General features: G+C 41.7%; 1 protein-coding gene across 1 annotated transcript in view; it reads left to right on the plus strand.

The window, feature by feature from the left end:
• The window catches only part of ATP9B (ATPase phospholipid transporting 9B), a 167,752-nt gene that overhangs the window by 106,947 nt on the left and 33,305 nt on the right, over window positions 1–27,500 (plus strand). Inside the window, exons 12-14 of the mRNA XM_086472492.1 lie at window positions 5,792–5,952; window positions 17,002–17,144; window positions 26,532–26,644. Coding sequence (XP_086328618.1) covers window positions 5,792–5,952; window positions 17,002–17,144; window positions 26,532–26,644 — 417 coding nt within the window. The remainder of the gene's footprint in view (window positions 1–5,791; window positions 5,953–17,001; window positions 17,145–26,531; window positions 26,645–27,500) is intronic.

The following is a 27,500-nucleotide window of genomic DNA, read 5'->3' on the forward strand; positions in this document are numbered from 1 at the left end:
ATTCTCCACAAAGAAAACTTTGGGACCAGTTCTCCCTGTGCTAGTTTTGCAGCTACTTTGGCCAAGCTAATTATTTTAATCTGCGTGAGAGTGAGCCGTGCTTTTTAATCTACTCGGCTTTGAACAACTGCCGTCTCCCTTGAGTGTGTTTCAGTAATGGCGCGTGATGCGTGAAGCTGCTCCCTCTGTTTGCTGGCCAGGAGCAGAAGGGGTTCGGGGACAGCCTGGGGTAGGCAAGTCTGGAAGCTGGTAACGGTCAAGCTTAAAGAAGATGTCAGAAGCATTTGTGAAAGTTACAGGTGGGATATAAATGGGCAGAGAGGGTCTGCGTGTAAACCCAAACCTGTTTAAATGCGGGTCTCTCTTCCCTGCCTGACCAGTTCTGATCAGGTGCGGCGAGCGCTCGGGAACATGCGCGTCCCCCGTGTCCCCTCGGGTGTCCCTGAGTGGTTTTAAATTGGGAACAGGGCTGTCTCAGGCGTTTGACTGCCTGAACGCTTCGGGTGTGTTGGAGTCTCGCCCCTGACTAGTTCGGCCGCGCTGTAGCGGGAATGACTAAAGCGGTGGTTGGGCTTGAGCATTCCTTTGCCCTTGCCAGCTGCTGAGGGGAGGCGGGCGCGGGGCCGCGCTCCGGGGGCCGGCAGCCTTCGCCGTCTCCTAAGGTGCTCCCCGCACCCTGGTCACTGCGGGGGCGAAGCTGGGCACCGCGGCCGCAGCTGCATGCCCATGCCCGTGCCCGTGCGGAGGCCCGGGGCGCCGGGCGGGCCGCTGAGGTGCGGTGCGGCCGTGGCCGTGGGCAGCCGGAGCGGCGGGAGCCCTGCAGGGAGGGGGGGGGCCCTGAGCGCTGAGGGACGGGCCGCCGTGGCCGGCCGCGGGCGCCCCCTGCTGGCCAGCGCGCGCCGCCGCGGGGTCCCGCCGGGCCGCGCTGGGGCGGTCCCGGGCGGCGTGGAACGGAACGGAACGGCCCGGCCCGGCCCGGCCCGGCCCAGCAGGGCGGTGGGAGCGGCGGGCGGGAGGGGGCCTGCAGCGTGCAGCGCGCTCACCGTGCTCTTCCAGCGTTTAAACCTCTGGGTTTGAGCATCAAAACCGTCCAAAAGCCGTTATCTGCCCCCCTGTCGGGGTGGGGCTGTGAGAAGGCAGGCGAGCAGCTGTGATTTGTTCCTTTGGGGGCACGGTTAACGCTAAATATTTTTGAATGTTTCCTGAAATCAGTGTAGAACAGATGTAATTCGGTTCTGTAAATTAGCAATATTAACGTAACGCCAAATGCTTCGGATTGGTCAGGGGGATGCTGGGGCGCAGCGTGATGGGTGATTGCTCTTCTTGCCAGAGGAAATACAGAAAATATTGCTGGAATCAAATTTTCCAGTTATTACTTTTGTATAACTCCACTGGAGTGGACTAGATAACTGAAGTTTATTTCAGTTTTACAAAGTCAAGGGAAGCCCCCCCCCCCCCCCCCCCCGCCATGATTCTTGCTCTAATTCTAAAATAAATAAAACTTGTCACGTTTTTAGTGCTTCAGAAAACGTTGTCAAGCTTTGCCACTGCTGCTCCGGCAGCTCACCAAGGGACTGGGGTGTTTGAAAACAAAAAAGTGGGGACAGGTGACTTTTCGCTAAAGGGTCACTTTATATATTTCACCGTTTGCTTTGCTTTCCGACCTTTGACTCTACTGTTCCAAAGAATGAGCAAGATGTTGATTAAAAAGTGTACCGTGCACTGCGTGCAAAACTTGGTGGGATTTGTGTTAATCCAGACAGGCTTGTGGAGAAACACATTTGTCAGACCATTACTCGGGTACAGCGGGTTAAGGGAAGATGCTCCTAAGCCTGGATTCCCTTGCTTTGCTTGTTTTGGTTCGTGGTTGTGCTGCCTTAATGTGCTCACCTGGATTGCTGGAGCGGTCAAGAACCTGAGTCATAGAAGTAACCTTAGAATTAGGAGACTTAACAAAGGAGAAACCCTGACAGATTGCAGAGTTGCTGTACATGTTTTTGGTGTCAAAGATGAAGGCAGACAGATAATGATGTGTCTCTCTATTTAGCCTTTAAACACGGATTAATAATCTCTTATTCCTAGGGCCTAAAGGAAAAGTTTAACAGCTGAGTGAAGAAGGCTGTAGGCGTTCAGATACATGCAGCTAACTGCATATAGTAGTCTATATAAAAATTATGTTTTTATAAATAATGAAATGCCATGAATCATTTTTCTTAGGCAAAGCTTGTTTTTGTCAGCCCAAAGAAGAAAGATATATTACTTGAAATCTGGCAATTTTAAATACTTACCTTACTCTTTGCGTAGCTGTTACAGCTAAGTTTAGACTAGAATTAATGAAAACATGAATAATTGACTAGTATCCAAAGTTAAGTTGGAGCACGTATTAAGAATAGGAAAGAGAACGTTTACGTTTATGGTGCAAATTAAAGCCAAAGTCTATCTCGAACATACACACCATGAAATTTCATTGTAGTCGATATGGTGGTTGTCAGTGCAGAACCAGGCTGATTACTGAAATATAATTACTTTTGTGGAGGAATCTGGTTGCGGGGGGAAGCCCCTGCGAAGACAGTGCCTTCAGACTTCGACAGCATTACATTAGGGCACTTCAAAAAGGCTATTTATGACCCGTTATTTCTAATGCCCTTTAAACTGTAATTGAATAAAACATGACCGCACCAGACTATTTTGAGAAATCTTTACCAATATGCAACATTTAATTATCAAATTTTGCATGTCAATACCTGGCATTTAAAAAAAAAATTCTCATTTTCCGAGTAATATACTTTTTATAACGTTAGAAGAATTGTTATATTAGTACAGTAATAGCTCCAAAGGATAACCTTTCCCAAAAGTTCAGCATCTAGGGCAGCAACACCAATATTGCTGTTCATGTTCTCCTTCAGTAGTCAGAAAGGGGTTTTTGTTGCTTTCAACTTTTGCTAGTTAAATTAAGATTTTTCTCATAAGATAACGATTTATATCTTGTGGTCCAAAATGTGTTTAGACCTTTAATCATTCCCTCATTCAAAAATGAAGTATTTTAAAAACTTCAGGGCTTTTTTTGATGCAAGGAGACAATGCCATACTCTTCATTGGCGTTAGAAGCCATTATTATACTGAGAACCATTAGCTATTTAAAACTTTGTGCATAAATTAAAGAGGAGCTAAATGGATTTGCAGTTGTTGTCATTAGTAGCATTTTAGATTATACAGGCAATTATTTTGTTCATTATCGTAGAGCAGCCCCTTTGCAAAACTGTTGTGGCTGTCTTAGACATTATGTACAAATTTTCCCTTGGAGATTAAAATTTCCAGTGGTGTATTTAATTTTGTTAACGGAGTTATTTCAAATAGAAAAAATATTATGACAAGTAGAAGAAAATTTGCTTTTCTCATATGGGAAATAGCAATAACTGTGGAAAATTACTCCATTTCTGAACTCATCTGTTTCTTGTATTGTCATAATTACTCTGGTTATGATTATTTTCAATAGGAAAGAAATCGCTTTCTTGAGATGCTATATTTTATAAATGCTTTGCTAAAATCACAGTAAAGTTTACCCACTTGTCCAGTATTCAGATGAATTTTAGAGAACGTTAGTGGATTTCTACAGGAAACGTATCTGGATAATTCAACAATGTTTCATCAGGTTGAGTGCAGAAGTTGTTTAAGTGGAAAGGCACGGAATTAAACTAATTAAGTACATTTCAGTACATTATAGTAACTAATTTTTGAGAAACAGACAATGCATTTCTATTAAAATGTACTTTCTTCGTGTGCCTGTAAGTAGGGTTTTGTAATTGCCTTCTCTTGCTGTACTAAATGAAAAAAATACAATCGACTGTGGCCAATAGTATGATCTGTATTAAAAAGGATGACTTTGTTAGTAACAAACGGAATGTCCTTGAGCAAGAGATTTAGTGTGTGAAAATTTTTCATCGTCAAAACTTTTTTTATTCTCTTAATATGTCCCTAAACTCATTTTTGTTGGATTCCAAACTTAAATTCACATCTATCTTCATCAATGAGAAAGGTATTAATGCTTTGAATTAGCTATGTATCAGCGTGCAGTGGACTACATTTCTGTCTAAAAAGTGGCATTCTTTCCAAAGGAGCTCTTTATACATTTCTGTTCTGGGGTGGGGTTTTTACACGGGGCGGAGGGGGAAGCTGAGAGGAGAGATAGGCTTTCACTGCCGTGATGCAGGAAAAAAAAGTGTGAGGTAGTGGTTATGCATATTGCAAGACAGTGATTCTTTATTTTATTACAAAAAAAAAGACCAACTCTAGAAGGCCAGATTAAATCATTCCTTTCACTTTTTAATGGGATTTGGATGAATAGAGTAAAATATGCACTTTGCATTCATTGATAGCATCTTTAGGTTGAGGTAATTGAGTCTTTTTTCCCTGACTGAATGAATAATGACTTCATCTGATCCGCAGCGAGGCCTGAAACTTAGGCTGCCTTTGTCAACGCAAAAAGATCTGGGCTTTGAAACATGCTCTACTTCCCTGGCTTAATTTTTCTTCATTTTAATCCAAAAACCTATTTTTCTCAATAATTCAAGCATAAAGTATGTAGTAGTTGAAGCAGCGGAAATTGCAGGATATTTGTCCTCGTTGTGCTGCTTTTTAAATGCAGCTGATAAATCAGCCGCTGTGGTCTTCAGCTGCCTGGTTCTCTAGGGAAGGGACAGCCCGTGTGTAAGCAAGATTGCTGGAATTTTTAAGAACTATATTTAAAGTGGTTCTTCTGCAGACTGTTTGTTATCGGAGGAACTGTTATGTTTTACTGGTCTTACTGGCAAGACTTGGAGATAAAAGGGGCATCTGTGCCGGGGCCTAGGAAACTCTTCCTGACATAATTTTCCCACATATTTTACTGACTACAAGAGCATCCCAAAAAGCAGAGTATAAATACTTAGCTTACAGCATACATTATTGAGATGGTGAGAGTCTTAGTTACATAGCTTAAAATTTATTTTTTTTCATGAGAAGCAGTGGAGGAAAGACAGGGACTCTTGATGTTTCTGCTAAAGCGTTTCTAAATCAAATACCTTTTTACTCGTGGAAAGCTGAAGCTCTGTTTTACCGTTTTGGTTGCAAATTGAATATTGCACTTGATTGTTGGGTCTTATTATTATATTGAATAACTGAAAGCTTCGTACAGTAACAACTATTTCTATGGAATTAGTTCAGCTGTACAGGCCGGCAGGGAGTATAGTCACCAGTTCAGCGCAGCAGCTCCGTGGATGCAGGGGTAGCTCTGTCACGTTTGTCTGTGGATTCTTGAATCTCAACAGGTTTTAGTCTCCTGGCAGTCAATGAGCAGGAGCTACCCTGCAAATAGAACGCCAGCATTTACGAGTACACATATACAAACAGAATGCCAGCAGAGTGCCAGCTTTTTTGCTGCGTGCGTGACAGAAGGAAATCGTTCCTGCTCATTTCCTCATCGTTAATTCTCTTTTCGCCTTGCCCTGCTGGGTTCCTGGCCTGGCTCAGGGGATGGGGAGGGATGTGTCAGCCGGGAGGGCATTCAGAAGGCCTGGCTGGGACAGTTTACCCTGGTCCTGGGACTTGTTGTCCTGTAACCAGGGAACACCTAACGCACACAGGCGTAGGAACAACAATCAATTCAGTTATCAAAATGCAGTCAGTTGTTAGAAGTGCGTGGGCTTGTAATAGGTAGGAATAAAAAAAGCCAATGATAGCTAATTGTTTGCACCGCAAAAGTGTCAATTTAAGGAAAACTGACGACTAACTTGATTTATACTTCTTCCTCTAGGTTGGCTTGCTGGACCTGGAGTTGAATCAACTGACCAAAGCCCTGTTTTTGGCTTTAGTCGCACTGTCAGTTGTTATGGTAACCTTGCAAGGATTTGTAGGCCCGTGGTATCGCAACCTTTTCCGGTTCCTCCTCCTGTTTTCCTATATCATCCCGATCAGGTATGTATAAGAATGAAGGGAAAACACAGTTGTCTAATTTCACTGAATGTGGCTTCCTTGAAATTTATACTCGCTTCTCATTGTGAAGGAAATTGATCTTATCAGGAAGCTGAAGGAGAAGGTGCCAACAAATCTGCTGATTCTTGAAGGATCGCTGTACAGAAAACAATACTGGTGTATTTTTTTTTTGTATAATGTTCATCTCGCCGGAGTAATCAGGATATCTAATCCTTTGCTAACATAAATGTATTAATAAGGATACGATCTTGGTATATTTGAGAACATGGTTTTAGGAAACATGTATTTGAATGAGCTGTGGGGTGTATTTTGGAATTTTATTTTTAATGCCTTAAGTGCTGAAAATGTTCCATTTCTCTGGTTAAAATACAGACTTTTTACTACAGCAATGTAACTTAAATTGAGTGGCTGAATAATACGGGTGCGCTTTTACAATGAGAGGACTTTTGACACGTGTAACCAAGTAGAGACTGACTCTGAATTAATTAATTCATTAAGCATGAGTACTGTACATCCAAATGGCAGATAAACTGGAACAGGAAATAATATCCATGTGTGTAATCAAGTCTTCTGTGGACGCAGAAGTGAGAACACTGGCTCTGAAATGAAGTTTTTCCCTTGAATGGGTATTGCCTTTGCAACATGGAAACACTTTCTCCTGTTAAAATACCCAGTGTTTAGATTAAGGCGACTGTTCATTTTAGATGCTCTCTGGAGCTCTTTAGTTTGAGATACGTCATTCACTAAGCCCCGTGGCGAGCCAACTAAAGCAACTAAACTGCAGAGGGGTTTAAGACCTATCCCCTCAGGTTTGATCATGATACTTAAATCCGTGTAGTGTAAGGAAAAAAAAAAAAAGGCAAACAGGAAGATTTCATTAGGTGTTTTAATCTAAGCTTAGGTGATTTATTTGTTACTGTGTTCACATTTTTGGAGTACATGTCTACGTGAAGGAAACTGTGTCATATTCGATCAATTTGATACTCAGGAGGTATCTGTCTTAAGGTTTTACAACTTACAGAACTTGCAACACAGAAGTAGTATAAAAGTTCAAGGGCAACTGGTGCTGTTGGGAAGTTGTAGGTGAAGGTCCCAGAAAGTCTGCTGGGGAGTTGAGGAGATCTTATTGTAGAAACTGGTCATCCTAGAACAGTTTCTGCTTCCTTTAACTGGCTCTTGTGACTCATTTACACATTTGTGTTTCAATTTTGTGATATCTTTCTAAACACTGTCGTTGTCATAACTCCCTTACTGCTTGTGTGGTGCTGCTGTTCAGGTCATGGTGTCATTCCCCCTATACCCACACAGTTGTTGGGTATTAAGCAACTCACCCATGTCAGGAGGCAAAAAGCGCTGTATTCAAGTGATAACTGATGTCTGCATATTGCTGAAAGATGCACTTAATCATCACAGACATGAAGGGGAAGGGGAAAATGAGCTCAAAGTATAAAGGCTCACTTGTCAGTTACTGTGTTCTTCCACAATAAACATACTAAGCCAAAACTTATTAAAATGGTTAAAAGACAGGTATATCTTTGTTACTGGATGCAAGAGGATTAAGAACATATAGGTGGTGTAAGTAAATGTGACTCTATATTGACAGTTCAACGTTTGCCACTGAAACCCCTGTTGATTGAGCAGCTCATTTTCAACTTAAGAGTTTAGTGGGTTTGTGGAATAGTTCTTTTCCAAAAATAGTTTCTGGGATACACCTAATCCCATTATTCAATATCTTGTGGGAGATAGTATGCAAAGTGTAAGTATTAGAGAATGCAACTGGTTTAGTTCTGAGGCGGACCATATAGTTACTTTATGGAAGGTCAGACAGGAAGCTACCAGAGAATGTTTTTCTCTCTAGAGGTTTATCTGTTTGTATACCAACTTTTCTTCAGCTTGGGTCATTCGTATACAGAGTCGCTTCCCACACTGTCAGCAGGATAAACAGGGCCAGTCATGCTGGTGTTCAAATATAACTACACTTTTCTGCGTCTCTTCCGCATGTTAAGCATGGAAAAGACTTACCCTGTAGGCTGTATTTGAAGTGTAAACTCTTGGAGATGACAATTATGAGACTAATGACATTGCAGCACCAGGTGTTGTGCCCTCTCATTATTTTTTAAAACAGCGATTCTGGGGGAAATAAACTTTTCACAGGTAAAGGCAGTGAATGTGGGAAATTCGGATTGACTGTTAGAGGCAAAGCATATCTAAACTCCTGCGTGCACGAAATGTGGTGATTGATCATTTTAGAGAGTTTGGGAAGTTCCTGATACGGAGCTTTCTTGCAGTTGTGTTTGGCTTTTGGTTTGCAGGGTGAGGGAGATTCCAGGTATGCAATAAAAATAATTTTCCACGGCCAGACATGTTTGGTGAAGATCATCAGGAGGAGATAACTAACTGGTGGCAGAGTTTAACTTATCTCTGTGCAGCCTTTCCTGTAACTAATATAGGAACTTTTTTTTTGCCCCACAGAGATGCTAGTTCCTTTTGATTCAGCTGCATCCTAAATACCTCTCTAGATCAATGCTGCTTCACTGTGTGAAGGGTAATACTGTTGGGCATGTAAGTCTTCAGAAGTATAAACATAAAGCAACAGTAAAAAACAAAGAACACCCCAACAGCTGGCACCCCCCAAAACCCAGCCCACAACATTGCACACGTTCTGTAGTGTACACGGAATCCCGAGAAATGGAGAAAAAGTAGTTGTAAACAGACGTTGAAAGCTTAGCCCAGCTCTTAGTTGAGTGTAAGTTAGAACCATTGCACACAAAACTTTCTGAACAGCCTCACACCCCCTGAAACATTTGGCCCTTAAAAATGACTCTTCTGAAATTGCTGGTTTCCCCTGTGGAGGGAGCATGGCCCAGGCAGCCTCCGTGGGCAACCTGCCACTCTGCAAAGTTAATCTGTTGGAATTTCTTAAAATTTACTGGGGAAGGAGGATAGAAAGCAAGTCCTTGACAGACTGTCCAAAACAAAAGAACTCTCTCTAGGATTTTGCTCACCTATTCCCTGAGGTTTTTTAATGTTCCTTGGTATTCGTAGGCGCTTTTTTTCCTAGCCAGTCTGAGGTCATTAATGCTTATCCATAGGTTCCTCCAGTGTCACTGAGGCCATTTCAGTACTTGTTTTTAAATAAAGTTATTGATTGAAATACATTCTCCATTAGTTTACAGAACCTTGTCTGTGTCACCTAGTGCAGTTGTCACACCGCTGGCTGGGGGGAGCGTGTGTCCTCAAATGTATCCGGATTGCTGCTCTTTGTGGTACCAGTGTGGAAGTTCTTGGCCTGTGATGTTTTTGGGTTTTTTTTTTAATAGTAAGGTCCTTTTGTTGAACAACTTGGTGTTTTGTTTGGGTTTTTTTATAGTCTATTTTCTGAATGACAAAGGGCAGAGGGCAGAAACAGTCACACTGATGAAAAGTCAGCACCTCAGGTGGGGGAAGGTGAGGTAAAGCCTTGTTGTCGTTATGCTATCTTCCATATGGTAATACAATGCCTGGTTACACAGATTAGATTAACTCAATTGCTGTGGTTATAGATATGTTCTTTTATATTTTATATATTTTTAAAATCAGGCTTATATTTTTATCAGGAGAGTTTAATTTCCCTTTTGTGTAGAACTGAAGACATTTACCGTACACATTTAAAATTCCGATACAAATCATGTAAGTCTTGAGGAGTTTTTCCTTCAATGTTTGCAGCTACTAATTTGATCAGTTGTTCTAGTTTTGATTTTTTTGAAAAAGCTGTTAGACAGTTACCAATATTTGCACTTTTAAGTACAAGAGAATAGAAGAGACTTCAGTCAACGTGGGGTGTGAGATACCCGCTCTCAAGTACTGAGCTGCAGATCCCGGTGTGTGTATGGGCGCAGGAAAGATAATCAGGCTGTTAGAGGGCCTTGCCACAGCCCAGCTCTGTCCTTTCCCCTGGCATTCAGTTGTAGCATCTTCTTATCAGCTCACTTGAGCTGCCGTAGTAACCAGTTCAGAAATGACAGCCAAGGCCAAAGAAGAGGCCTTAGATGGTGCCGCACCACCAGACTGGATCCCTGCCACCACCAGGTCATGGGACTTGGTTTACTCATTGTCTCGTTGTCTTCAACACCTTGAAAGACAAAGTGGGTTGCGCTTTGACTTGAGTCCTTTTGTTTGTGTGTTTTTCCCCCTAAAAAATGTAGCCAGGAAAGTTTTTTCAAGATAATTTAGGCTTAGCCAAGCAGTGTTCGGTGAAATTGCTGCCTCGCGTATCCAGGCGTGCGAATCCTGTAGCTATGCGTGCCTCTGCTTTGCTGCTAAGAAATGCAGAGGATTTAAAATTACAAGGTATTGACTGAGGAGCTGGTATCCTCCAGGCTCTATATTTAGGAGCAGTTTAAAGCTGGATGGACAGGGGCTTAATCAGCCATCATTTTAGGAGGATCCTTTACTTTCGGTGTACACGGAAGCTGCAGTGGCTTTTGTCCTTCGGACACCCCAAGGCTCCTGGGCACTGGCCCGTTCTGCCAAAATCAGCTGTCCCAAACGTCTGGAAGGAACTGCCTTGCACGTCAGTAGTAAAGTTTTGGGGCACTGCCTGGCTCCTGGCTGCTTTCGTCTGGGTCTTTAAGAGGAGCATCTAAAGGAAATCCTTCAAGTTATGTCAGCCTGCTTTCAGTGGGCAGTGAGGAGAACGCTGCTGGGAGGTCTTGTATCTGAAGTGCATTAATGTCAAATCAAACCCCAGCACATACAACTAGGAATTTCTGGGTATTCCAGAGGCCCAGGGAGCTCACACCTGCACAGGACTGTGGTGTCCGTCTAACCGCAGCAAGCAGCTGTGCGGCCCTCAGTCGTAGTGTAGTTGGTGCTGTCCGTGATGGAGCTCTGAGCTGTATAACGTAGAGGTGTGAGAGTATTGCTGTGTGTAGTCAGCAGAAGGTATGTCAGATATGTGCGATGCAAAGCTCTCAGTGTGGAAGAGCTAGAGCTGCTCGTAAAGTCATTTAAGCAGTCCTCATTTTAAATGTGTATGATGCCTCTATACCGGACCACGATACAGAATGCAATCTAGAGAGAGAGTGAAAAATGCTATATGAAGCTTCTTGATATTTTACAAACTGATTTTGACGACTTCTTGCAACAGGAGCTGTGGTGTGTGTGTTTCAGGCTAACAGTCTTACCCTGCCCAGCATGGTGCTGGTCAGCTGCCACATTTGTCTGGAATACACTAAAAATAATCATGTTTGAAAAATTATTTGTATTAGACATCTAGTGTCAATATTGTTGCTATTGTATAAGAGGCTTAATGAAAGAAGGCGTCTGACCTGATAAATGTGAAAATAAAAAAGAAACATTTTTAATAGGAAGTAATAGTTGTTATTCTGCGCTGCATATGCTGTATGCGTTGTGCCGGGGTGCTCGTTTGACCTGTGATCTGTTTGTGTTCTACACGGCACAACTGTGTTCAGCCTGTAAGAAATTCGTAGATTAATCTTCTCATTAATTATTCCCCAGATTTCCTCCTGAGGTTTTAAGTTCTACCTATGTTACAACATCTAATCATCTGTACCTAGGTTGCATGTGGCCCTTGATGAACCACACGTGCCACAGTTGCTATAGCAGTACAGGGTTGATAGGCATTTTTTTGCCACGCATATTTAAGTATAAATGTGTGGGATTAAGTTCTCTTAAAAGTTACATTCATTTCCTAGGCTTTGTGTAAAGTGCTGCGTGTGCTTTCTTTCATTTCCCTTCATATGCTTACATAATAGAGAAAAATTTAGAAAAATTAGTCCGAGAGAACTACTGAGACCGATTATGAAGGAAAGAAGAACACAGATCTGAGGCTGTTCTCGGGAGTATCAGACAGATAGGAGAGAAAACTAAATAAAAAGTGGGCTAAATATATAGTGGGCTAGACACAAAAGGAATATTATGTTCAAATTTCCTCTCCAAATGAAATATGGGAGAAGAGGAATTAGGGGAAATTAAAGGGATGAGCTATGGGTTGATTTTTATTTCTTTAGATCTTGATAGAATATTGTGTTTAAAAGAAGTAACTTTTCAGTTTGTTCTATTTTTAATTGCTTAATGCCAGTTGATAGAAGTTGTCAGGCTCAAAATCACTTTCTGTGGTGATTTAGCTTCCCAGATGTGTTGACGTTAAAACACTTTTGATTGTTTCTTGACCAATAATTTAAAAATTATTCCATATCATTTTCTAGGCTGTAGATAACGTGTATATCCGTGTGTAGTTCATGGCTGTTTCAAGCAGGTAGGGGTATGGGAAGGCTGGGGGATATAGCCAGCCATAGGGACTTTGGCACAGTTCTGGGTAGTAACGTGACCCAAATGTGATCTTCAGTATTTCACTTAGAAAGAAGTCCTGAAAATAAAAAGGCTACATCTCAATTACTTCATGTGTTCTAAAAATGAGATGCTACTGTGGGTATTCATACTGTATCTGGAGTTTTGACAGGGCATTGGGTTTTGCTACGAAACTTAAGCTTGTGTACAGAACTGCTCAGGAAATTCTTCCTGCCCACCAGAGCTCAGATGAAACTATCATACGATTTCAATTCAAATTCATACTTGGATTTTATTAGGCACGGTATGACTGCATTGACAAAATTGTCTTTGCGAACTGCATTGGGTTTTGATTGCTTTTCACTGAGTCGTGAAAGGCAGAATGTTTCTGGAGTTTCTAAATGGATTTGGCTGCAACTTTCTCAGAGAAAGCCCTTACTTATTGGCAAATGTGTCCATTTTGACTAAAAAACAAAACTGGGGACCTAGTGTCATTACCATGTGAGAAAAAAATTATATTTAAAAGTCCTGTAAATATTCATTTGTGTAACCCCAAACACTTCTGGTGTTCTTGAGGGAATAAAAGCAAAACTATCTGTTTTTAACTTGCAGTAAAAAGCAGTGTGGATTCTGAAATGTTGTGTTAATGATTTGTTCTGAAGCTGAATTGCAGAGGAATGCCATCCTGGTTCTTAGTGGAATAAATCCCCAAATTGGATAGAAGTTGCCTTACGTTTGCCTGCTCTAGGGTAACTAATGCTGAGGCTGAGAGACAAGCAACTTCACACTGTTACATTCACTGAATGTGCCCATTCTCTGCAACAGCCTTCAAATACCTGTATTAACGTACCGTGTCTAAAGATTGCATGTTAGTTGGTTTGCTAAAAATTAGCGTTACTGATGCAGCAGTGTGCTGCTGCTGCATATGGTGCTGTTCTGTGCGCTTTCACTAATAACCGATACGTGTGGAGTCTTTAAAATTGGATGAAATTGAGAAAGATCTAAAAACTGGTGAATTTAAAATATTTTTTGGTTATATAATGAAGTTCCTTGAAGTCCACAAAGGATTTATGGGAAATGATAGCTAATATTGTCAGGCCCTGAAAGTAGCTTGCTGTTGAGTAAGCTTAGTATCTCCATGTTTAATAGTGTAAAAATTCTTGGACTTTTCAGTCAACTGTTGCCATCGGCTCCTCTGAAGCTCTGTTGGAGAGATGTCTGATTTCGAAAGCAAACTCGGCGTTGATAGGCCTCCAGCATTTTCAGGGTTACGGCAGTGTCCGTAATGGGCTAGGTGATAAATGATTTCAAAGACAAAAATACCCTCAAAGACAGCAGGCACCAAGTGAAGGAAGTCAGAGCAGGATACAGCGTATAAATTTTAGAAATAATACTAAAACGGCATCTATAGCCCTAATTTTTTGTTTATGCTATTCCTGGTTAATTTTTTATTCACCTTAACAATTCAGGCACGTACCCAGGATCTCTCTGTGTGCCAGAAAGCTGTCTTGGACTGTACTAGTCACTGGGGAGACGTTATTTCTCTGGAGGCCAGTAGTGCCAGCTCTCTGTGAGGTCCATCACTATAGAGAGTACACTCTGCTCCACTTTACAGTGCAGGCTGGAAAGCTAGGGTAATTCCTAAAATGCCTCCGTGCTTTCAAGCACGGATTTCTCCTCACCGCTCAGCAAGAGAAGCTGGCTTTTTTTTTCCTTACCTTTACATTCTATTTAAGTGAGATTATAATTAAATGCATATAGGGAGCGTTTAGGACCTCAAAACCAGGTAACGCACATCCTTACCAAAGGTGCAAGTGAAGATACGAACTGCACTTCAGCTTTGAGAGACTTCTCTGATTTAATCGTACTGAAGTACAGGTTTTCCTACCTGGATGACTGTGTAGGTCTCCACTAGTAGAGCAGCCGTGTGGATTTCCCTCTCTGTGTGCCATGTGCCTGAGATCGCACATCTCAGATAGAGCTTTTGTTGTGGAATTCCTGTCTGGGTAGCCCAGGCAGAAAAAAAATACGTATAGCGTGAATGCCTCTGAAGTGGGGTGATGAGCAGCTTTCATCCTTCCCTTGCTCTGCGTGCTCCTGGCTGTAGGAAATGTCTAGCTGTTCTTAAACAACCTAAGCGTGCTCGCGCTTCTCTTCTTAAGCTAGACAGCATCCTTTGGACTCCACTGGCTAACGAGCAGGTTCCTGTCCCTCGGAGGAGTAAATCTTTTGCTGTTCCTTCTGTTGACTAAGACATACCTCAGTGTGAAGTGTGTTACGTTGGTTCTTCTATTCTCTCTCTCTCTGCAAGTTAACAGACAGACATAGTGCAAATACGGGTTGCTCGGTACTGGCTCTGGATTAACTAAGACAGGGTAAAACTGCAGTTAAACAGTGCGAGGCAAGTGACTTCCAGTATTTTTCTCCTTGTTATACTGTAGCATTTTCAATAAAAAGAATCTGATAGAGTTGTCCTGCTGTTGTCTGTCCTAATTTATTTTGATATATTTTCATGTCTGAGGACAGCTGAAGTTAGATACAGTATTGCAAAACTAATTGGAGTGTATCACCAGGTAGAAGGATAGTTTCCTGCTGTTGCTGATTTCAGCGGGAAGATACAAGCTAGTTAAAGAACAGGATACCAAAAAAGACCATTCAAGAATCTTGTGTCAAAAAGGCTTGTTTCTTTTTGTGCTGGAACATGCATCGTCTTCTGCTCTATGCATTCAGGAAGGAGCGGATGTGGTGAGACCCCATCTGGAACAGTGTGTCCAGTTCTGGGCCCCTCCGTTCAGGAAGGACAGGGAACTGCTGGAAAGAGTCCAGCGCAGAGCCACAAAGGTGATAGAGGGGGTGGAACATCTCCCTCACGATGAAAGGCTGAGGGAGCTGGGTCTCTTGAGCTTGGAGAAGAGGAGACTGAGGGGTGACCTCATCAAGGTTTATAAATACGTAAAGGGCGAGTGTCAGGAGGATGGAGCCGGGCTCTTCTCGGTGATGGGCAGTGACAGGACAAGGGGCAACGGGTGCAAGCTGGAGCACGGGAGGTTCCACATGAACATAAGGAAGAACTTTTTCCTTGTGAGGGTGACAGAGCCCTGGCACAGGCTGCCCAGAGAGGTGTCGGAGTCTCCTTCTCTGGAGACATTCAAACCCCGCCTGGACGCATTCCTGTGTGACCTGCTCTGGGTGGTCCTGCTCTGGCAGGGGGGTTGGACCAGATGATCATTCAAGGTCCCTTCCAACCCCTGACATTCTGTGATTCTGTGAATACACTGAATTTTTTCAGCGTATGTTGAAATTTCAGATGTTCTCACAATTCTAGTTAAACGCGTCTCTTCTTGATGGAATATTGCAGTTTGTGACTCGCTCTTCCCCTCGCTGTTACCTCAGGTAATTCAGAATCAATCTGTCACTGTGATCGCAAGAGGACAGATGAAAACTCTTTGTGCCTGCTGTTTGGTTACGCTTAAAGCAGCGCTTCAGGACTGTTCAAAAAGGGCTGAAGTGCATTAGCAATGTTTTGACTTCGATGTACACCTTTGAGCTGTTTTAAGAGTCATGTTACTGTAAACCAGTTATTAAACCTGGGACTCTGAGTCCCATGTCCTGGGCAAATCAGCCACAAATAGTTCACATAGCCACTGTCCTAGTTGGTTTTCCAATATTTCTGTTAGAGCAGAGTCAACAGAAATGAAAACGTGCCTGTTCCTTAGTCACCGTTCTGCTGACGTGGTAGCAGGAACGTGGTGAATAAGTAAAGGAAAGTAGCATCTGAAGTCTTAGAATCAAGGTGGCGTAGAGTTTTGAGTTGGAGCATTTAATTTTGGGGAAGAACAATGTGGTGAAAGTTATTTCTGACCAGCATGAGCAAAGAGTTCTTTATTATACCGTCGGAATACAAGGTGCAAGGGTGATTAATTCTTGTATGCCACAGAGATGGAAATATTAACAAAGAAATACGCAGACACCAAGTGAGCTGGAAAAAAATACTTTTGACTTTGCACTTCTGTGTATAATCAGGAAAACTTACTGCAAATTACAGTTTCTAGTACAGAGGTACCCAGAGGTTCCTTGGTGCTGCTGGCAGTAGCAGCTCCAGCCCACGGGCTGTCACGCGAGCGTGCGTTTAGCTGCTTGGGCGCTGTTCTCCTTTTGCAATAGAGAGCCTCCGTAATGACCTTTGGGGAAGGACAGCAACATTGTTGATTGGTTGCGGTGGGAGAGAGAATTTGACAAATGTAGTTGAACTTTCCTAAAGAAAAAATAGGTTTTTTAAAAAGCAGTAACTTGAAGAGGTACAAAATTATTTGTACTTTCACATTATAAGGAGAACATAGGCGTTGGGGTTTTTTAACAGATAAAAGCTGCGTCTTGAATAGTGATCTGGTCATATTGGTAAAGTGTTTATAATATTCTCATCTGTGTAAGTGTAGTAATGTAATCATGCCAAGAACCTCCATGAAGTGTTGCAAGCTGTCTCATGCAGGAGGCGTGGTATTGCTTTTGTTTGTATTGCAGTGGCTTCTGAAGGTTGGGGATGGAGCCTGAATTTCGAAGGTGATAGCTACTCTGCGAACACAGAACAAAAGCATTGTTCCAAAATTTTGGTTGCATATAGTTTTAAGAATTATTTTTTTTTCCAGATGTCCTAAAAAGAGCTTCTAGTTTTATTTTGATGGTTATGACTTTCGCTTTGCCTAATATTCACACTGATTCTGGTATAAATTTCCTTTGCAGTTTACGTGTGAACTTGGACATGGGTAAGGCAGCCTATGGGTGGATGATTATGAAAGATGACAATATTCCTGGAACAGTTGTTCGAACTAGCACCATACCAGAAGAGTTGGGACGATTAGTTTATTTACTAACGGATAAAACAGGTATATCAGGTTACAATTCTGAAATATAATGGCTTTTATAAAATTTCTAAACTTTGTTCTGTATTTGAATATGTTAATGTAAGACCAGATTTAGACTACTGATTTTTATTTTTCAATATAATTTTAAGCATGTGTTTGAGAACTTTGTACCCGTACCAGGAGGCTTTGGTAGGCATGTGACAGTCCATGTTTGGTAAATCGGATTTATTCCAGTGGGAACACTCCCGCTATAGCAGCAGGACACCCAATAGCATTAGTAAGAGTGCCGTATACCTTACTCTGCAAAGGCTGTATTAGCACTCAGGGTGCTATTTTATTCCACGCCTCATTTCTACTGCAGTAAGGTATGATAGTAACAGATAAAAATGGCCTTTGAGAGAGCAAGTCTTTTCCAAACCGAGTCGTAAGATCAGCCTTCAAAGTGACGTCTGTTATCCCCACGGAGTTAGTTGCTCTTTATGTTACAAAGGCCGGTTCTAGAGCTGCTGTGTGATTTCATCTTCATAACTGTAACCCGTTACTACTATACCTGACGTGGTGTACTGGAAAACCCCACCCTCCCAGGATCAGAAGGTAGGTAAGTGTGTGAAGAAGTAGTAGCTTGTGCTGTGCTGCTGTCTGCCGTTACGGCTGAAACTTGTTATGGTCTTACCAAACTCTTAGTTCTACATGTATTTAAGGAATCTTAAATTTATTTCAGAAAATATCATGATAAATAACAACTTAAATTCCGTAGCAAATACAGTATTTCTTCTCCTTTCTTGGCTCTTTCTGAGATTGAATGAATTAGTCTGGAAGACATACTGTTTTTGTGAGAAGCTGAACTTTTGAACTGGGAACGTTGTTTCTCAAACAGCTGAAGAAATTTTTGGTGGTTTTAAGGAAAATATGGTTCAAAATGGTGAGAAAGCATTTTGGAGGGGGGCAGGGTTTGGCCTCTGTTACGCAGTTCACATTTCTTTCTGCTTGAAATAGTTGCATGTTCCCTCCCATGCTGAACACTTCCATTACTGCGTATTTTGAAATGAAATGTAAATGTAATAATTGTCATGTTTTCAAAACACACTTTCATTTTTTTCTATAGGTACCTATACACTTCTGAGTGTTCCTCTGTTTCATAAAAGATAAAGACAACTGCCACCTTCTTTCTTAGCATGTAAAAAAAAGTGTATTGCTAATTAGTGTGGTAATTCTTCAAAGCAAGTGAACAATTCTTCTTTTAACAAGTTTTAGTTCAGTTAGCTAATGACTTGTATGCTATTTGAAACTGCTTATTGATTTTAATTGCACCCTTCATCGTGATAATTTATGTAACTTTAAGAGCGCTGTCTCATCGAAGGCTTGAAATATGTAATTTACAGCATATGTTTGGAAAAAGGGAAGTATGTTCAAAAATAATGAATTTTCGAAACAATGCAGTAGAGTTCATTTGCCCAAAGCACTACTTAGTAAGCAAAACCAGTGTATACTTCTTAAACTTTTCTGATAGAGAACCCAGTTACCGTACCAGGCTGGAAATGCGTTTCGAGTGTTGAATATTCTGCTTACAGCTAGACTGCACTGAAAATTTCAAGAGCCCTGCCAAATAAAATGCTAACAGTTCATTCACCCAGCTCTACAGTGCAGGAATTATATTCTGACTCTGGTGACCAGCTTCTGTTCAGAGGCACAAGGATCGGTGTGCTGTCTTCTTTTCCTCAAGCCGTAGGTACCTACTGTACTGCTTCGTGCCGGGTCCTGCCCTTGGGTCACACCAACCCCAGCAGCGCTGCAGGCTGGGGAGGAGTGGCTGGAGAGCTGCCCGGCAGAGAGGGACCTGGGGGTGCTGGTCGACAGCCGGCTGGACATGAGCCAGCAGTGTGCCCAGGTGGGCAAGAAGGCCACCAGCAGCCTGGCCTGTGTCAGCCATGGGGTGGCCAGCAGGAGCAGGGAGGGGATCGTGCCCCTGGACTGGGCACTGGTGAGGCCGCCCCTCGAATGCTGGGTGCAGTTTTGGGCCCCCCAGGACAAGACAGACACTGAGGTGCTGGAGCGTGTCCAGAGAAGGGCAGCGAAGCTGGTGAGGGGTCTGGAGAACAGGTCTGTGAGGAGCGGCTGAGGGAGCTGGGGATGTTCAGCCTGGAGAAGAGGAGGCTGAGGGGAGACCTGATCGCTCTGCAACTGCCTGAGAGGAGGCTGGAGTGAGGTGGGGGTTGGTCTCTTCTCCAAGTAACAAGCGACAGGACAAGAGGAAACGGCCTCAAGTTGTGCCAGGGGAGGTTTAGATTGGACACGAGGAAGAATTTCTTCACCGAAAGGGCTGCCAAGCCCTGGAACAGGCTGCCCAGGGAAGTGGTGGAGTCACCATCCCTGGAGGTGTTTAAAAAAATGTGTAGATGTGGCACTTCAGGATGTGGTTTAGTGGGCGTGGTGGTGTTGGGTCAGTGGTTGGGGTTGATGATCTCAGAGGTCTGTTCCAAGCTAATGATTCTATGATTCTACTACCCAGCTTGAGAAACAGAAGATTGTTTGAAAAAGAAAAGAAAAAAAAAAAAAGCTGCTGCAGCTGTGCTTTTAGAAAGATGACCAATACGCTTAACCCTGCACAACAGCAATTGGAACTAAAGTTTTTCTCCTTAATAAATAAATAAATAAATAAATTTTTGGCAACATAAAATTTAGTGATACTGGAATTTTCAAAGCAAAAATAGTGTGTTACATCTGAGAGCTTTGAAAAGATGTATTTTATTGACTTGCATATATGAAGAGAAGCAACCTTGTTTTGCTGCTAATAATTTTGGGGGGGGGGTTTTCAACCCACATCATGCCACTTGCAATCACAGTAGTTCTGTTTAATTTTAAGAAGCAGTGTTTGTATTCTGGACTTTCAGAGCTCATACTTCAAAGGGACTAAATAGACAAATGTTAAAAGGCTTTTACCAGCAAATGTATTTGTATATAGTTTGGAAGATTGCTACCGCTCAACCTCAAAGGCTTTTCAGGGCACCGAAGTCTACTGAATTCTGGAGGGAGGTCTAAATCTGTAAGTTAATGATGTAAAAATGAAAATAAAAGCAGTGTTCTAGGGCCGTAGTTCCAAAATGGTTTGGGCTAACAATCAGCAGTCCCAGCCTGTGCGCTTTTATGCAAGTGTTAGCTGAAAGCAGATGGAAGTGAAAATAAGTCCCACAGATGTCGCCAGCTTCAGAACACTGACCGTGGCCTGGCAGACCATGCTCTTCAGATTGCAATGGGAAACACCGCTTAATTTTATTGCTCTTAACTGACCTGCAAATTTTAAGCTATTTCTGATTCTGGACCAACATGCAGCCAACGTACCTTTCACCCATGTATATCGGTACCTGCTTCCAGTTTCCTTTCCTGAGTGCACGTGCTCTCATTCTGCATTGTGTCATACCTGTGAAACATACTGTTCTGTAACGGGCAGAGGCCGTACAGTTAATCCATGGCTGCCATTGCACAATTGCACACCGCTCACGAGAGCTGGCTTCGGTACTTTCTCTCTTGAATTTTCAGCTCTAGTCGTAGAAACCAGTTGATTCTGTTCTTTTGCCCACTTAAGGCTTGGCTGTCGAGGAGAAGGAAGAGAGCCGGTTTTGTAGCCCTCCTGTCCAAGTGGGTGCTGCTAAAAGCAGGACTGAAGGGCTGGTCTAGTTAAATGTGTACAGGTGAAGTTTTTCTCAATATTGAAAATGAAAGGGAATCCAGAGAACCGTCTGCAAAAATCCTAGGTTGTGGTCCAGGCTTCACTGGAAATGATTGAGAATTAGTTGTTGAGTCTAAGGAGCATTGCATTACTAACATAATTGCAAGGTAGTCCTTTGTATGATTGTAAATTGGGTTTGTGCTTCATCAATAAGCTTTTTGACAAGAAGCGTCCATCACAGTGGCTCTCTCATTTGCCACAGTAGAATAGAAAATGAAGTATCCCAATAATTGCATTATAGTTTCCTTATTGTGGGACAAGAAAGCAATGTGGTATAATTAGGTTTGATTGGAGTGCATGTTTCCGGTAAGATCTGAAATTAATGATGTTGCTATAGTGACACATCTGCGGCCACCAGTGCGTGAAACATAAAGTAATTCATTCGACAAGAGAAGACATCTGTTAACTGCAAGGATGCAGAGCATATTGACACTGACCAGAAATACTAGACGTTATGTGATAAATGAACAAATGATGCTGAAACAGGAGGACAGATAATTTGTACTTAATCTGCTGGGAGAACTTTAATCTTCTCACTGGTTGCATTTGACAATGCCATTGTTTAAAGAACAATGCTGCAGAGAACTCATAAATTTTAAAACTTAACTCAGGGTGCAGCCTATTAAAGCAATACATTAATTCCTTTGTTAGGGAGTTTTTATCTTCATGTAGAACAAAGCCATTACTGAAAACACCCACTAAAACAACAGGTTTTTTAGGACTCACATTTTAATTATAGCATCCATTACCCAAAATGCCATGTTGTTTGGACTGGAATCACATATAAGTTTGACAGCAAGGCGTCATCCGGTATGGCGGGGGGGGGGGGGCGGTGGCAGGGGGGAGCGGTTTCCAGCATTTTCCAAGGGCAGCTGAGCATGATATCCCATCGTCTCCAGGGTACTGAAAGATGCTAATCACGAAAGAAAAATAAAGATATTTGGCAATATTTATTGGACGGTTTTGTTGCTCAGGGTGTGGGATGGCAAACCTTCTGCCGTTCGCGACAGCTACCAGAGTATTCAGCTAAAACAAACGCGTACGGTCTTCCAAGCGTAGTTACTAATGCATACACTTGTATTTGGGTTCTGTAATTAACATTTTAGCGGGTGTTTGGACCAAATGAGATACTTAACAGTTATAATAGTTGAACAGATGCATAGAGCAATGGGATTCTTTATCTTTCTGGGAAAGCCTTCTATTAGAGGTTGGTGTTTGTGGGCTTTTTCATTAAATGTGCCTAATGTAATGTATTATTAGAATAGTGAATTTCAGTAATTGTTTCTGAAAATGAATCTTTTAAGGTATACTTTAATTAAGTCTTTATCTGTTTGACATAAGCTACCACAGAGAAAGAGTAATTTAAAAAAATAGTGATGGAGTAACATCTCGTCTCTTCACTTTGATGGATATATAGTCACACTATTGCCCTTACGCTTCCTCTACCTCTGTGATGATCGGTATCCCTGAGGTTGCGGGGCGAGCAGAGCAGGCTAGGATTGGAGAGTTTTGGTAGAGAGATCCTACAGGGAGCTTCCCGACATGCACTCTGAGTAGGTCAGTCAAAGGAATCCTCACTTTGTGGCTTCTATTGGACTCCCATCAGCTGAAAATACACGGTGTATCCAGTGAGTGCGGCTGCTGCGCATAGATAGCGCTGTCGTCCTTGTGGGAGGCCGAGGCAATAGCTACTGCTGCTCACCTCTGTGTTCACTGTCGCCTCTGCTGTTACCTTCTGCCCAGGAAAGAATAAACATATCTCAGCTCTCTTTGTCTTTGCCCGCCTTCTTAGTGGGTTGTGCTGGGGTTGGTTTGGTTTGAGGTTTGGTTCACAAGTGGAGCAGCTCAGTGAGCAGACACATTCTATATACGTGTTATTTCATTTTCTTTCTACTTTCTGTACCAGGTTGTATTTTTTCCCAGGGTTCATAGAAAGAATTTGCATCTCCAGATTGTTGCCAACAGTCTAATTATTAAGAAAGTTGGGCCCCTTAAAGTTTCCATGGATATGGTCACATTTCCACTGACTTTTTATCTGCTTAAGCAAATAGCTCAAAGTGCTCATATCTTATGAAAAGTTACTCACTCCTTCAGTCTCTCACAAAGTTATTAATTCTTCTGCTGTACATACTTTCTTGCTTTTTTGTTTTGGCCTTTTTAGGTTGTTGGTATTGGTCTAAATTACCATCTAGTAATATAGGATCAGAAAAATCTGCATCTGCTTCTCACTCACAAACCAAAAAAAACTCTACCGCTCTGTTGTGAATCACATCTGTTGCCACCCAGGGAATGATGCCTTCAGGACTTTTTCCTTAGAAATTAATTTCCTCTTTGCCTGCTTTACTCTGTGTTTAATGGTACAATTGTAGGAGAAAGGGAGGGGGGAAAAAAAAAGATAAAAACCATGCTCTTGGCTTCGTTAAAGAACATACTAAATTTTTCTTCAGCAGTTGTATACTAACTTTCTGTCAGGATCTCTTCCTTTTATGGTACCTGCATTCCAGAGCAAAGTTTAAAATGTATAATGGTGGTAGTAGGTCCTATATTGACTAGGATAATTTCTGGAAGCTTTTCTAAAATAAGCTTTTTTTAATCTAATAACTCTTCATATTAGCCATGCCCTGAAAGCATGGAATTGATAAGTAGGTCTTGAAAAAGCTTCATTAAAAATAGAAAGCTCTGTCACTGTTCTTTAGTACTTATCACCTTGAGCAGACCACAGAGCTGGTTTGGGTTGTTTTTCATTCCTAGAGTGGGCTGCATTAGAAAATCTACCTCTAGGTGTTTGAAGGGCTTGCACTTTGGGGCATAAAGTAAAAGATGTGTTAGTTTGTCAAGCTGTATTCGTCTTCAACTAAAATTGAAACTGCTGCTGAAGTTGCAGCGGTGCCACGTTGGCACCGTGTGATATTTGGAACAGGTTGCTGGGAATGTTTCTGTCCCATCTTGGTGTTTCACGCGTTAAGAGAATTTAGAAGTAAATTCTTAATTTAACTTAACTCCCATGTGGATGATTGACAAAGGTGTATTTTGTTTTATTTTTTGCTGAAATTTTGGGAGCACTTTCCTAAATGCAGCTACCCATGTTTGTCTAACACGTTGGGCTTATTGTGACTGTTGTTGAAAGCCTTACACTAGTCTTAAGAAGCATGAGAAACTGTAATTGTTGTTTCTTTTCTTTCTTAGGTTTTTTTATTTTTTTTTTTTTTTTTTAGATTACAGTTCTGTGTAGCAGGTACAGGTGGTTTTGCAGCCTCTTTTCACGTGTCATAGATGTTTTCTCTTATTGTAGCTGATAAAAAGGATCATTTAAGTAATGCATAAGATGCAGGTATTGAATGAGAATGTTTATTTCTGTGTCTTTACAAGTTAATTCTTTTTCCTTGCCTTTTTTTCCTAAACCTCCTTGCAAGATAGGAAAATCCATGCTTCTCTACTCAGAAGCTGTTCTTCTCTGCTTGCTGAGAAGGGGTTGAGGGGAGGAACACACAAATTTCCTGTCTACCCACCTTTCCCTTCTCAAGCGTGATTTGGAGTTGGACTGGTTTAATGGTGTCAGAAGAAATAATCTTTGCATATAATAATCTGAGGGCTAATTTTGTTTCCTGCGCAGTTTTCCCAAGCAGCAATTACAGAACTAGTGGGAAGCAGGTTTGACAGTTGCCTGCTGTCTCGAGTTTTGAGTAGCATTTAGTTTCACAACTCCTGGGGAGTGTTTATTTTAATTCAAAGACTTGGCAAAGCTCAGGGCAGTGAGAAGTTATTAGCATGCCTGGAAAGTAAGGAAGGTGATGCAGATTTACTTGGAAATTTCTTGCAATAAACATTATTGAACAAAGTTGAGTGGATTTGGTGTTTTCCTTAGAAATAGAGATTTTAGTCTTTCTTGTTTGTTAGTAGGAACTTTTGTGTTTCTCATGTGCAAACTGGAGATTGGATTTTTCTAGTCTATAATTAAAGCAAAAAAGTAATCAACAAATGTAACAAAAGGTCTCTATAAAAGTACAGCTTGTAAAGGCAGAAGAAGTAATTTCTCATGGTTTTATATGATTACTGTAAAAACAAAACAATCTTCTTATCCCTTGTATAAAAGTAACCAAAAATCCGTCTTCCTAATTCTGGAGATCAGGAACTTTGTCTTCATGAGCTGTTTCCCAACCTCGGGGATATTCTACTTCTCATGTGAATTTTCGGTAATATTATGGATATTTTGTGGAGAATTTATGTCTTTCACATAAACCTTATTTTAAAAATTTTTTACAATTGAAATAATATGACTACAGAAAAAATTCCTCGACAACATGTAAGGAAAAGCAAATGGAAGTGTCGTTTTTTTAATGGTAGAGGGGGAATAATCGTCTGTCGCTGGTCATACAGGAAGGCATGGTTCGATAGTGCAGTGTGATGGTACAGTGATTGAGAGGAAGCGTCACTGTACGGGTGCTACTAGGGAGTAGGAGTGGTAGACATCTCCAGTATAGCAGAGACAGACGTGAGACTTTTACAGCCTACCGCATCTTTGAAGATCACTAAGCGTTCTAGCCCTGTTAGATGCATAAACTGGATGAAACTGTCCAAACAGTTCTGTTTTCCAGATAGTAATTATAGCCTGTGTCATGCTTTTAGTCTTCTCTCTTCCTGTGGCTTACTGTGTATTTTGGCATACCGGCACAAAGACATAAAAATAGTCTAGATAAATAAAATCAATACAAAATATTTTATTCTGCAATTTTTATTTACAGATAATTATCATATACTCCATATTAAAAATACTGTAGAAGCTTCAAGAATGTCACTTTTGGTACCATGTTGTGTTTATATTTTTATCATCAGATTTATGTATTTTAATAACCCAAAACTGTGTGGTTAAATATAGGAATAGCCTTGTACTATATTAATTTCACTTTGGCTGAGTTACCGTGGAAAAAACATTTTCAGAAGGGCCATTATCAAAAGAATCTTTGGTGAGCTGACCGCGGGAAGGTAGGCGGTAGTGACCTCTTTTGCCTGATCACCCCATCACGGGAGGCTGACGCCCCCGCCCCTCAATTAGAGCTTTTCCAAACCGGAGGATGTGACTAGTTGGCAGAGGTGGACGCAAAGTGTCAGTCTGTGAGTGACACCCTGTAGTTTCTTACAAATGTGAAGGGAGCTCTGAAACGCTGGTTTCCTTCATTCCGGCTGATTCCGGCTGGAGGTTAAATCTGTCTGTCAAATTTGGAAGTGACGGTGGGTCTTGCTGACGGACTCTGGGTAACATCGAGTGTGCCTGTTGGCCGGAATGTCTGCCCTCGCACACGAGGGGCAGGACATACGTATGAATTGGGGGGGGGGGTTGGTCTTTTTCTTTAGACTTTCTGATAGATGGTGCAAACTTGCAATGGCTTTTGAGAGTCAGTTCTGTCCAGAGACTGCGTTTTCTGTCTTTCCTATGAAGAGATAGGGGGTTTGTCTTTTTTTCGAGCATGTATATTTAGTTGTGTTGGCAGAATCAGCTTGAAGGTGGAACCAGTGACTTCTTCCCGTATGACTAACCCTGATCTTTCCCCACAAACGTTTCTTTAATTAACTAAACTGATATTAACTCATGATTCGTTCTTTCCAGAAGACTGTGGGGGGTTTTTTGTGGCCTTCTCACAGTGTTTTTTGCTGCTTTGTGATATCCTCCTTCTTTATTACAGGTACACTTACACAGAATGAGATGATATTTAAGCGCCTCCATCTCGGTACTGTGTCCTATGGAACAGACACAATGGATGAAATTCAGAATCATATTATAAACTCTTATGCACAGGTATCTCGTTTCATAAATTATTTATCTTTAATATTGAGATCTTTAACAGCATTGACTCATTGTTGTTGCTGATTATGTCTAGAAATTTGAGGTGCTATGAAAGTTCTTTTATTTGTAGGTGTATCTTAACAGATAACATGAAAGGAAAAATGTGAGACAATACGTAGTTCTCTCCTGATTCTGAAGTTCCTCCTAATACCCACTTAGAGTTTACTTTTCTGTTCCCCACTAGCAGAAATCTGTGTTAACCTGACTGTGCAGTGCAGTTTTTCTCCTGCCAAATCATCCAAGAGTAAGCTACCAATTACTGAGACTACAAATTACATGTAAGTGTCCGGAACAAGACAAACAGTAATTATATCTTTGAAGATATTCATCAAGAACAGACATGAAAAAGCCACATTAATTGGCATAACCAAAAAGTAAAAAAATTGTTGTCAAAATAAAATTTTCAAGGCTTATCTAAAAAGTGGTTTTAAAAAACTGAGATTGTTGCAAACAGCATAAAACCGGGGCGGCGTGGGGGGAGGAATGGAAAAGTCCATATTGCTTGAGAGCAAAGTGTTGCTGTGGTACCTGAGTGCTTGGTCTGGAAAGCGTACAAGAGGATTGTGCCTCCTTGGCTGTCGGGGGGTTGGCTGTGGGATGGAGAAGGAAGATGGAATTCTGCAAGCATCACCTGCATCTCCCATCTATGTAAACTGTTTGGGTGCTTTCTGCACACCTTTCAGAGCACCTCGTTCCGCTCAGGGCTTAGAAAGAGTGGTTTGCTTTGGGTTTTGTTTCTGTTCTTTGAAACTAAAAAGAAAAAAATTGGCAGAGGAGGAAATAAATGATGGGTTAACTAGTATTTCCA

This window comes from Leptosomus discolor, chromosome 13 (genome assembly GCF_034619465.1).
Source record: "Leptosomus discolor isolate bLepDis1 chromosome 13, bLepDis1.hap2, whole genome shotgun sequence".
NCBI classification, from domain to species: domain Eukaryota; kingdom Metazoa; phylum Chordata; class Aves; order Leptosomiformes; family Leptosomidae; genus Leptosomus; species Leptosomus discolor.